Genomic DNA, 12,749 nt, shown 5'->3' with positions numbered 1-12,749 from the left:
AAGTGCGTGTTGTCCTAAGCAGCGTGTGTATGTGTATACAGAAAAAAACTCATGTGAGGCCAACGCTACTGTGTACATGTGATGGATGAAGAACCTTCGCTAATCCACAGCACCAGGAACTTCTTATGCAACACCCAAAAACAGAGAGCCGAGCCGATTTGTCCTCAAACTCCCACGGCCTGCTCCTGTCTGGCCTTGTAGCTCAGTCGATAGAGCAGTAACGCAAACCCTCGACTGCGTGTCAAACTCCCCTGAGTGTTTACATGTAGGTGAGGCTTTGGAAACACGGAAAAAAGTCCTCTATAATTGCTTTTATAAAATATTTCTCAAAGATAATTTGACAAATGAAGGAAAATGCTGTTTTTTTTACTTCTAGATTGAAACCAATTTTCTTGCTACACGCTCATAGGGGGTACATGTATTTCCTACCATGCAGCCAATCAAAACGCCTGTCCGACTACATAACCAATCAAAACTTGTGTGATGTCACAGCCGTGTTTCCATACTCTCATCTAAACACAGCTATTGACAAATGAGATTGCGCGTACTATCCTAATTATTAATTTTTATAAAAAGAAATTTGGCTTCATATCACAAACTCCTAATGTTACATGTAGTTTTGTTTCAGCTACACTGTACATCATTACCAGTCAAACAGCAGATACAGAAAGAAGTGTACAATTTACGTTAAAGTGGACTAAAAGAACCTGTATTATCTATTTGTTGTCAGGAATTTGTGTTTTTGTGAAAAATTTGCACTATTATATAACCTCTTGATGTTGACTGTGCTTATATCGCCTTCTCAGAATTTGGTCTGTTGTACATGTACGTACTACATCCCAGCTATATACATGTATATCGTTTATATTCAGAAAAAAGAGTAAATTATACAACCTTAATTGTTGCATATTAAAAAAAAAATAGGCACAAGTTTACTAAAACTGTTAATTATTTATTTGTCATTGTTTTGCAGAGGTTATAAATCATAGTGAAAAGGTGTTGGCATGTCCAACCAGGGAGTTTGATAGTAATGCTACATGTACATGACTGTATACATAGAAATAATACTTGTCTTTTGGAGATTAGAGACTGCAGCCCTTACAAAAGATAAATGCTAGCTGTTGGCAAGAGTAAAGGCTGTTTTTAATAGACTGTTTTGGAGGTGCATGATATAGTACTTATAATGCCCTGGTAAAGGAAACCTTTTTAAAATTAACATATTATATATGTCGAACTGAAATGGAGCAGATCAGCTCATTTACTGTACATGCAGTCCTCAGTGTGGTTTTCATGGCTGTTTCTTAGGGACACATATGTACAGTCATGTACTTCAACAAAATAAGTTCTCATCATTTTCCTATCTCAGAGAAGAAAAAACACTTAATCCCTAATTCCTCTGTTTTTTAACCTTGAACTCATTTGAAAACTTATGCATTGTACTCAGGATAGTAAAATTGAAGATAAAATGATTCACGACAACTAGTAGGTAAAACAAATTAAATCAAAAAGTTAGAATTTTTTAGATCCAATAAAGAACTGTTGATGTTGTTGTTGTTGAAGATCTGGCTATTTTTAGTTGTCGATCATAACAAAATGTAGTAAATCCTTATCAGTTACAGTACATGTATTCAGGACAAGAAAATCTGAATGTGATAACAAAACATAGTAATTTCTCATCAGTTATTGTACGTGTATTCAGAGACACCAAGTGTTGATTTGGCTAGAGTTCACAACCCACAACTTCTGGCATGGTATACATGTACTTTGATGCCCTAACTACAGAGCTACACTTACATTGTACTTCAGACTCACCTGGCTGTCCATCTGAATGGCATACCATAATAATTATTGATAATTATTGATGCCCTAACTACAGAGCTACAATTACATTGTACTTCAGACTCACCTGGCTATCCATCCGAATGGCGTACCATAATAATTATTGTCCCAGGCTCTTGCAGCAGATCTCAGCTAGTTTGTGTGCCTTTTGTGAAGCTTTTTTGGTGGCTCCGGACTTGAGCCATGATGTATGGTTCAACACAGGAACCGATATACTGCCCTGTAAGACTTTCTCTATTCTGGCCACCAAATAAACCTCTTGGTTGGGATCAGTTATGGAGAGTATTACCTAATCACATATCAATAACACAGAAACACCTCATTCATTTTTGTTTCATCAAGTTATAGATGCTGCTAATTTGTGTTGGTAAATTTACAGGCTCTCGAAGTTTCATTGTTTGAGTTGTCAGAACAAATACAGATTTTACTATGTCTTAATTTATCCCTTTCACTCCTGTAAGGGCCAATGAGACTTAGACTCTGTCTAATGCCAGACGATTTTACTCGTCAATGCGGAACCCCACAGGAGTGAAAGGGTTAACAACAGCTAGCTTCACTCAAAAACTATGTCCCCATTAATTTAAAGATTTTACTCTGTCTAACGCCAGACGATTTTACTCGTCAATGGGCAACCCCACAGGAGTGAAAGGGTTAATCAAGCCAGACGATTTTAGTTGTCAATGGGGGACGCTAATCAGGGACGAATGGGTTAAAAGCCCAATTTCCAGTAAGACAAGCACTGGTCCATAAATATACATGTAGGCACAACACTTAATGAACACATAACACAATGTGCATTCAGGTGCAAATTTACGTTTACAATGCATTAGCAACATAAAGAAATCAACATGAGCTGCATAATATTTGGTCCAATATTATTTCTAACAAGTGAGAGCAGGGGCAACATACATGTACACCCTGTAAGTGCTGACAATTACAGTCATAAGATGTAAAAAGTGTTGAAAGAAATGCAAAGATTGGGGGTAGGGGGGTTGTAACTTCTTTTTATAATTAAAGATCTGACACTGAAAGAAAGTTGTCATGCTTGCAGACTTGCATTCAGTCAAGCACAAAGGCTGTAATTCAACAAACTGTTCATATAGCATAAGCAAGTGACAATTTTCCTAGGATGTTCCCTGCAATTTTTTGAAAAAGCAGTCATGTGCTTCTTCTGTCTTTTATGGTGATAAAATGCAGTTGAAGAGGTTTAAGTATTAGCCCATGCAACGTTGCACAACGAAAAATGCTCTCCCACAAGTCACTTACATGTCTACTACATGTATCTGAGCATAATTATCCGGGCTTGACCTACAGTGTACATGTATACCTTTGCAACTGTCTTCCTTTGCACATGCAACTTCTTCGCAATCGCGAGACGTGACCGCCCCATCTACAGCACACAAATAATAGTCAAGGAACCAATTGCCCCTGTCATGTCTCCCAGATTTTGAATAATAGCAGCAATGTTTCACTATCTTTCATCATGCAAGCAAGTGACCATATGCATGTCCCCACAATGCTACCCAAATTCGTGTAACAGCAGCTATAAATATCTTTCTTTCATGATGCAACAGACTGACCATGTCCCCATAATGTTACACAGATTTTGTGTAACAAAAGCAATGTACAGCTATCTTTCATGGCGACAGAATTAAAACAGTTGAGGAGGTCTCTATTGGTCCCCACAATGTTACCCAAAAAACGTGAAAATATTGAAGAGCCACAGCCAATTGCAGAATAAAACATGGTAAATATTAAGAAATTATCTCTGGCTGAAACGATTAATTAAACAAAACAAAATTATAACAATTAATAACAAAAAAATGACATTTCTTTTATCTTTAAATAGAATTTATTTTGCCTAACACAAACGTCTTAATTCATATTTCCACAGCAAAGGCTGGGCTAAAACAACTGTCACCTTGCGTATTAGCCCATGCAGCTTTACACAGCTTGGGACATTCCATTTTTTATTCGCACCCCCCCTATGGAAGGCATTTTTTGAAATGTCAAGAAGGACCCTGTCGGAATCTGGATTTTCTGCTCCAGTTTAGGGGGTCGGAATCGGGAGTCTTTGTTCTATACAAAAACGGGCCTGTCGGAATCTAACTTCAGAGGTGAAAGCCGGACCTGTTGGAATCTGATTTCAGAGCAAAAGGGACCTGTCGGAAAAATGCCTTCCATAGGGGGGGTGCGGAGAAAAAATGGAATGTCCCCTTGCCACACTGGATGGTCACGTTTACTATCTCAGCATCATAATCAGGGCTTGATGAAGTGTACCTTAGCTACTGTCTTCCTCTGCACATGCAACTTCTTCACAATCCCGAGACGTGAAAACCCCATCTACAGCACAAATATAAAATTAGAATGATCAAAAATCATACCAAAAAATCAAAAATCATACCAAAGGGACCATGCCCCTGTCACCCGGATTTTAAAAACTGCAGCAATGTTTCACTATCTTTAGTCATGCAAGGAAGTGACTATGTCCTTACAATGTTAACCACATTTGTTTAAAAGGAGCAATAACTATCTTTCTTTACGAAATTGAAACAGATGCACCTATCAATGTAAATCTTGCGGGTGGAGGGGGAGGGGGGGGCGGGGGCGGGGAGGGATCTGGGATCATTCAAACGCGGTTACCAAGTCTGTCGCGGTGAAGTTTTTATTTGTTTTCGTCGCCATAAGCCAGTAATTTAAAATGTCATCTAAGCAGATATTATCTATTTCGAGAAAGTTTTTATCCTTGAGTTCCCATCTGATTGAGATCGAATTCCACCACAAGGTCAGAGTATTTTACGGATCACTGATACGACCTGTTTCGACATGCTAATTGAAACAAATAATTTTAAGATGTGTCTCGATGAGAGTCATTGCATCGCTAAATGGTAAGTGTCACTAAGATGTATCCCTAAATAATTTTTCATGCCATCTCACTTTAAGCTCAAGACCACAAATAATAACTTACAGGACTTGAAAATAATGGTTGGTCAACAGACAATGTCCTGTCAGAATTGGGTAGTGACCGGACAAATTCTTGGTCATTTGCACTTTAGAATATTTAATTTGGAACTATTTGACCATAATGAGGGACATTATTCATGTTACTGTAATCATCATCATTCATGCAACCTGGGGTCACTATTGCAAAAGTTATGATTGTTCAAATTTTTCAAATTTGACCGGCCAAAAACGGGCCATGTCCCAGCAAAAACATGTTAAACCGGGAAATGTAACAGGTGCCTGCCTGCCAGTTATTTCGAGCCCTGAACTGATAAAAACACTACGGCTTGGCACAGTACGACCATGGAACACAGGTCACCAAATTGGTGACTAGCTCCAATTTTTAGGCACCAAAATGTTTCTTTTTTTTACTTGCCATGGTAACGAAAACAGTCACAGCCTGGAGCACTGGCAACTGTTTTTGACTGCATTTTTCATTGGGTTATTCGCCTGGAATTCGGGACAAAAAGGCCTCTTATTCTCACCTTTTGTTATAATAATAATTGTTGTCATCAGGAAGCCGAAACAATAGACATTGCAACATATTTGGGGGGGGGGGGGGGGAGAGGTGCGGGGGTGGACTGTTGAACAAGAGGTAAGGGCTGACACAAAAGAAAAACTCTCCCATTTTCAAATCTTGAGTGACTGGTATTTCTGAAACAGTGAATTAATCCTGGTCGCAACAGATATAATATATACACTGTATTTTTTATTTGCCATATGTTCTTCATTGTCACCTGAGAATCTTGTTGGTTTGGTAGCTTTAAAGTGACAGTAAGTTTTATCATCATTATTATCATTGATCACCATTTTCATGCAGTCGATGATTTTCTAACTGTTCAGGTGTACATGTATGTACAGTGTATGTAAAGTAAGTATTGTATGATCTGATTACTTGAGAACTTGAGTGGCTATGACCAACACTATGGGATGTTTCATGTGCCATTTTTTGTTTAACTTCCTTGTTGAGGATTCAAAGTACTTTAAGTTTTTAGCCTATTAAAAGACTGGTAAATAATTGGCTATGAGGGTTTTTGGCCACCACTTGCTTTCTGTCATACAAGGGTTTATTGTTACATGCTTAATTTGTGGTACTGTTATGTTCTTTTGAATAACTATGAAGTGGCAGAATGATATAGCTTTTACTAAGGGAACCACATGGCATACTTAGTTCAGGAATAAGCATAAAATAACAAATAGAACAGTTACTAATTTTACCTGTTGTTGTTTTTTTTTTTTTTCAGTTTCATGTCAATCCTTTTAAATATCCGGAAATGGAGGTAAAAGCCATATTATACATGCAGAACAGATGGATTAACCGGCCAAAGCAAAAACTTAAGATTACTTCACAATCATAATGTAACTTAATTAATTAAGTTGCACATGATTAGTTAAAATTATTGTTTTAATAAATATTTCTTTGTGGAATTCTTGCAGTCAGAGGGAGAGTTCACTAGGGCTAAACATACATTGTGATTATAGAAAACAACAAAATATCCAGAAACTTTAGAGAGTACTACATTAGAAGCTCTCGTAAGCAACCAGCCCGGGAATTTGAAAAAGTGGTCACAACTTACTCACTGTAGAGCTGGTTCCTTGAGAATTATAAGCAATAAGATTGGGATTTGTAAATTTGTATTAAGGGTACAGAATAGAATTTTTGGGAATGCACCTACAAAAACTGGAAACTTCTTTACTCTCATTAAAATCTGCCAAAATATTCTTTCAATTTAGATCACTCTTTGAGTGGTCGCTTATGGAGGGTGCTTACTAAATTCAAAGGTATTTTTGTGTGGCTTACTGAATATGCGGGAAAACCAAATCTTAACAAGTGTTATTATAACATAGCTTGGATAAAACGCGCGTTCTGATTGACCAATTGATCATTTCTATTTGCCCATCGGTGCACGCTCGCTGACGACAGCTGACGTGCGATCTGACTTAATTCAGCAGCGCTGCAACAGGATCAGCAATGTGGTTAACGTAACGCTGCCTCGTGCGATTGTGGGCACTAGTCTGTTCACGGCAATGTTTGGGTCCGAAGGTTTCTACCTTGCATACTACCAGGAACTTTTTGAGCTTTATTTTTTTTCACTTCAAGTTAATCAAAGCCAGCAAATGAAGATCCATCGCTTGAAGTATCTGTACTGGGGAAATAGCTTGCATATTGACCAATAGTAAGCGCGTCTACATTCTTGATCAATTCATCGGTTGTACTTTCAGTGTCATTGCTACCGCTTTCCTACGCAGGAAATAACGACAAAAAGTGATTGGTGAACAAGGTTTTTTTTTTTTTCATAATTTGAATAGCGTACAAACTTGTCAACCACACTTAAACCACTGAAAAAAGCCCATACTGGTACTTCACAAACTTAATACATTAGTTTACGGCAAATTTGCCGTATTGTGTTGGTGGTAGATGCTATGTGTAGTTATAATGTATTTTGATAAATATGGCGTCAACCAAATGTTCGTTATTACTTTTACCTGATCCGAGCAAACACTCTTATCTCTGGGGCTGCTTCATTTGACAGAGTAGTTTCTCTGACTGTAACTTCTAAATCCATATTTGCAATCTTTTTTAGATGCTCTCGACATCGCCTGCATATGGCTTAAAGTTAAATAGAGGGCTATACGTTACTGAGAAATCTGAATTATTTTCAAGGATTCTTCTTATGTGCATCAGTTTTAACCTGAATTAAATTGATGCAATGCAATAGCATTAGTTGAAATTCTGCAGTTTTTAACCCCTTTACGCCCTAAACTACCGACACCATCCGCGGAACCCCTCCCTCTTGACTTGACACCTCTCTCAACATTCTAGAGACGACAACGAAGCACCATTAATAAAGTTCACACAAGTTACCCTTACCGGTGCACATAAAAACACACACATACACTAGGGCGCGGGCAGGCGCGAGTGCGACCAAATTTATACAACTTTTAGCAGAAATTGGAGCAATTTGCGGAAAAGCCTAGTCACAACCCAAGTTTGTAGTTAGTTTTCCGAAGGTCTCCCGCTAGTGGAAATTGAAAATTGACTGTTTTGATATTTGGATAAGCCAGAAAGCAGGACTTTCCTTATTTCCCAAAACCTCTGAAAAGGTTTTAGACACACTTTTCGAATTATGTTACTGTCAAAACGAATTCAGCTATCTGCGCTAATGCTTAAGATATGACGAAACGTAACGTGAGCCTTAAGTACAAGTTGATGGTTTTCTTTCACTCAGTTGGAAATTTTAATTGTTTTCTGATATTTTCCTGGAGGTATCCAGTTTTCTCTAGACTAGTAGACTCTTGTAAACTCATTGTTGATAGTCTGTACACTCTCTGATGCAAACACTTACTGATTCGATTACTATGTTTCACACAATTCAGTAGGTATGTGCTAAAACAATCTGTAACAGTCACAAATCCGGAAACTTTTGCATTAGTGTAAATATGATGATCATTCCTGTAGGAGCTTCAAGTATATTGCGATGTCATGTATAATATGAAATAGAACAAAAAAATAAATAAATGAAAGCAAAAATCACCACTCCCAAGGGGCTTTCTAGGGCCAATGAAACACAATCAACGAAACAAGACATCAACTGCAAGAATCCCAACTCGCCAGAAGCAAACCAGTTTGCTGTTTATGCAAGTGCAGCTGAGAAGTTGAACCAGGGATTACCAGGACCAAATTCAAGGAGCGGTCAGAACGAGTCTTAAATCCGGAACGTTCGGATCTCAATGAAAGCGCCCAAACTACTGAGCCCTCATGAGTTAATATACAAACCTTCATAACTTCACCTTGTTCGACTTCATTGGTCATCAACCCTTGTTTGTTTCCGTTGAAAGCCGCGCACATACTCAGCCAGCGGTAAGAAATGGTTCTGCAAATTAAGGTGATTCCCTTTTTGTTAAACTTGGCACAATTGCACAGGACATTAAATAATGCGATAAAAAGATGGGATCACCGTGCTTGTTTTCGTGCTGCATGCCCTTTATTCTAAGTGTGTATTATTATTTATTTTTTTACCGAATTACGAAGCGTTCGCATCAACCGGAAAAAAGATTGTTCTTATTTCGCAAAAGCGACTGAATATTAGTGAAAACTCGAGCCTACTTGTCTGTTTGGGCAAAGGTCCTTTCAGTACAGTGATTTCAAATTGCTCGATCGAGCAAAGAAATGTAACTAAATTAGATCGCTACATCATCACCTCACACTCGGTGTCTGGCTCCAAATGCAGTTTCACGTCAGTTATATATAAATACCATAACTTGTACTATCCAACATTTTTTTCTCCCTAAAATATGTTTTCCGTGTACCTATTACGAGTACATAACACTGTTAAACAGGAGGCGGGGGGGGGTCACCGTGCTCGTTCAGGAAAAAGTAGTCATTTTTTGTCAAATTAAGCTTGGCGTCAATGAAAATGCGCCATTTTATCAATGTGGGCGAGTCAATGCGCGTGCCAATGACGCAAGAAATATGCGCAGCCGGGTTCTGCAATGCAAAACCAGGGAACCACCTTAAAGGCGTCATATGTTTTACTGCGCTTCATTGCTTTCCATGCTTTCCTTTCTGGAAATTTTGAAAAAAAATGGAAAAACATAAGCTTCCAGAATATATAAGAGATTAAGTTTGTGGCACATGTTATTTATTGATAACCTAATAGTTTGGATAGCGTATCTATTTTAGGAACTTAAAAGACAACGCAGAGCCCGCACAGCTGTGGGACTGTGTCCAAAGAACAAAGATAGGCGACCTAACTATCTCGGTGTTGTTGTAGCGTAATGGGTAGAGCATCCGCCTGGTGTTACGAAGGTTGTAAGTTCGAATCCCATGATTTTTCAGTCGTCCTTTCGCCCGTTGCTAAGGAACTTTCTTATCACCCTTTCCGGGCGCATTATATCATTTAACCATCAAAAGTTACATCTTATCTATTGTGCATATTTCTCGGGAAATCGTTATAAATGCTGTCTAATCTTGTGCCAATTAAAAGAAGTCTTTGTGATGGATGGCATGCCTATGGCATTAATTTTAACCATGTGCTTTTAACAAGCAAAGTGCATATCGGTTTTGTTTTGTTTTGTTTTTCTGACATGTTCTTCAACGTTTAAATGAATTCGATTTGTAAATGAAGACATATTTAAAGTACAGTGGGACGAAATCCTGTTTAGTGGAATTAAAGGACTTAATTACTATGAAATTAACAAATATCAAGAAAAACAGCATTAGTCACATTGATATATATATATATATATTTTTTGTTTTTTTGTTTTTTTGTTTTTGAGTTTAATGTGCTTTATTGGCTTCCTGCATTACAATGGTTGCAAAAACAGTTGCCTATATCGCTTAATCTACTTTAAATTGGTTTCAGAAGCACTGACGTTAACATTTCTTTTATGCATGATTAAGTAATTTCATGTACGGTTTTGCGCTTAAACTGGGAGGAGCATTTTTTTGTAGCTAATATCTAAAGCTTTCTATTCTGTACTTAAATAAAACTTTATTGACAAAGACAGAAAGGTGAATAGCTTGGTTTTGCATCTTACTGGTGTATATGCAGTATTTCATAAATAGGATTGTGTAATTAAATTTCTTCAGTATTTCTTTTTCATATGGGCCCGATGTGATGCCACATTGATATTGATAATTCACTTTTTAAATTTCTCGGTGATTTTCATTGCCTTCCTTGCTTTCCTTATCAGATATGTAAGTAGAAATGAACTATCTGAACTCCAAAACGTTTTTTTTTTCAAATTCCCGAAGCTAAAAGGGCTACAGCTTCATTGTCATGCAGTTATGCATGTTTTCAATCCAAATAGAATTGTTTTAATTACTTAAGGACGTTCGCGCTAATTGTTTGTTAGCAACTTTTACTGCGCAGGCAACGCGACTGTAATATGTCACGAATTACTTCTAGCATTAGTTAAGATATTAGGGAGCTTATGCAACAGCGACGGCGACGGCAACGAGAACGTCACAGCAAACTATAGATTCACGTTATTGTAATCACTTTGTGACTATTTCAACCTTTTTAATATGACAAGGGTGTGGTAGTTCCTCAAAAATATCACTGGTCGGAACGGCGCTTAATTTAGGGGAGAAAATGAAAATTTATCCTCAAGTGCTGACGTTCTTCATAAAACCTCGAATTTGGCTATTACAAGTTGTTATTTTGCTGACGACGCCAAAGAAATGGACAAAAGTGAAAAAAACACGTACAGGGAGTGCAAAGCTATTGTTTTTGTCCACTAAGTATGCAAATTTGGGAGGTTCTCTTTGCCGTCGCCATTGTCGTTGCTTAAGCTCTCTAATTCTCGGTTTTCACATGACGTCACGACCGCCATATTGGTGCCCTAAACAAAGAAAAGGCGGCCATGTTGGTGCCCCGACCAAATCCTCCGGGAATTTAACTCTATTATTATGCAAACGCTTCCTTTTGTTTTCGTTGAAAAACATGGCTGTTGATCACGTGAGTGAAAACCAGCAATAGGGGCTTTACGATGTACGACGGCGAGATCAACGAAAACGCCACCTGAAACTATAACTTTGCACTATCGTAAGTTTCTCGCGGTTAGGCCATCTCTTTCGCCAATGTCGTACAATGTGGGCCAAGTATCCTAAAAATAAATTGGTACGAGCGTTTTCAGAGTAAAAATAGAGAATTATAGACTCACATTTGTGCGCTCGCGTTGTCTTCAAAACCTCAAATTTGGTGATTTCACGTAGTTGTTGTGCAGAGTGCCGCAAGGCTATGTGCTGAAATGCGTGCCGCACGTGCAATACGATTACTCTCCTCTTTTAACCAATGATATTTTTGTCTCGTGGCGTTCTCGTTGACGACTGCGTTGTAGATTGTAAAGTCCCTAATATGGCAACAAGAACGCCGAGGGAAAAGTTCCAAGCCGGCAAAAGAATGGCATATTTATTTTCAATTTATCATGAAATGTTAAAGAGAAATGAGGAGGAGGCTGGAAAGGGTCTGGAAAAGATAGTTTATCGAGTAGTGGCTGAAAGTTTTCAAACTCGAGGAATGTATTTTCTTTCCCATCCATTTGAATGGTGCGGACCTACGTGGAAACAGCCAGAGATTGTAATTCAAAAAAACCACACTCCACAAGATGAGCATGACGGCAATGGAGAGATATGACACAAAACACTGACCAAATAAAGATGACGCCTGCTTCAAACTTCGCTGCTATGCTCGAGAAAGTTTTTTTTTTATGCCCCATCTCCCTTGCCCATTGACACAAGACTTTCCAAGTGAGCTTCCTTGTCTGAGCTATGTTTACTGGGCAAATAACAAACAACAACTGGACTAGAATGGCTATGGGCAATAAACTCATAGCCGCCTTTATTTAAACAATGTACAAAAACTTGTTCTCTTAATAACAGTTTTGCCCCAGTAAAGGTAAGGGCACTGAAAACGCCAAAGCATATGCCTATACATATGCAGCCCCACCCAGGCAAGTGCAGCACAACAAGAGAAGAAACCACAACATAAGGCATATTAAGTTTAAGGTAATGAAGGCAACCCCAGGCAATAGCCGCCCATGCAAGCTGAAAGCATAGGGTTGCTGCTAGAGATAATTATTAAAAGGAGCAATGCCAACCCAAAACAATAGCTGCGATCTGCAAGTAATACAGGACTCTCTCTTTTCTCGCCTGGGTTCCAGGCCCATTTTAAGGGCGGGGTAAGAGGAAGTCCCGGAACAGGACTAATACTGAAGTAGCTGAAAAGTGGACGAGTATGGTACTTCGACTATTTAAGCATAATTTCTGTCTTGCGTGATTGAGTTTCAGCTCGTTTACATCCATCCAATAACAGATATCAGCGACACAGTTCTCTATGCGCAGCCTTGCAACATCGACATCACAATCATTGAAAGATATGCAAATCTGAGTATTATAATAG

At 38.4% G+C, this 12,749-nt stretch overlaps 1 protein-coding gene and 1 long non-coding RNA gene across 2 annotated transcripts in view; one reads left to right on the top strand and one right to left on the bottom strand.

Moving 5' to 3' along the window:
• The window catches only part of LOC138030896 (dedicator of cytokinesis protein 9-like), a 658,601-nt gene extending 654,196 nt beyond the window's left edge, over positions 1-4,405 (bottom strand). Inside the window, exons 1-5 of the mRNA XM_068878754.1 lie at positions 4,335-4,405; positions 4,120-4,182; positions 3,167-3,229; positions 1,943-2,128; positions 1,813-1,824 (exon numbers count right to left, since the gene is read on the bottom strand). Of these exons, the coding sequence (XP_068734855.1) occupies positions 1,813-1,824; positions 1,943-2,128; positions 3,167-3,229; positions 4,120-4,182 (324 nt within the window). The 5' untranslated portion in view covers positions 4,335-4,405. The remainder of the gene's footprint in view (positions 1-1,812; positions 1,825-1,942; positions 2,129-3,166; positions 3,230-4,119; positions 4,183-4,334) is intronic.
• A 78-nt stretch (positions 4,406-4,483) lies between these two features.
• LOC138028844 (uncharacterized) lies at positions 4,484-6,268 on the top strand. The gene is made up of 2 exons (XR_011127741.1): positions 4,484-4,727; positions 6,087-6,268. It is a non-coding gene; the product is annotated as an uncharacterized lncRNA (long non-coding RNA).
• Positions 6,269-12,749: the final 6,481 nt, after the last annotated feature.

Source organism: Montipora capricornis, chromosome 13 (assembly GCF_036669925.1).
Source record: "Montipora capricornis isolate CH-2021 chromosome 13, ASM3666992v2, whole genome shotgun sequence".
Lineage (NCBI taxonomy): Eukaryota > Metazoa > Cnidaria > Anthozoa > Scleractinia > Acroporidae > Montipora > Montipora capricornis.
This window is presented reverse-complemented; position numbering and strand designations above follow the sequence as displayed.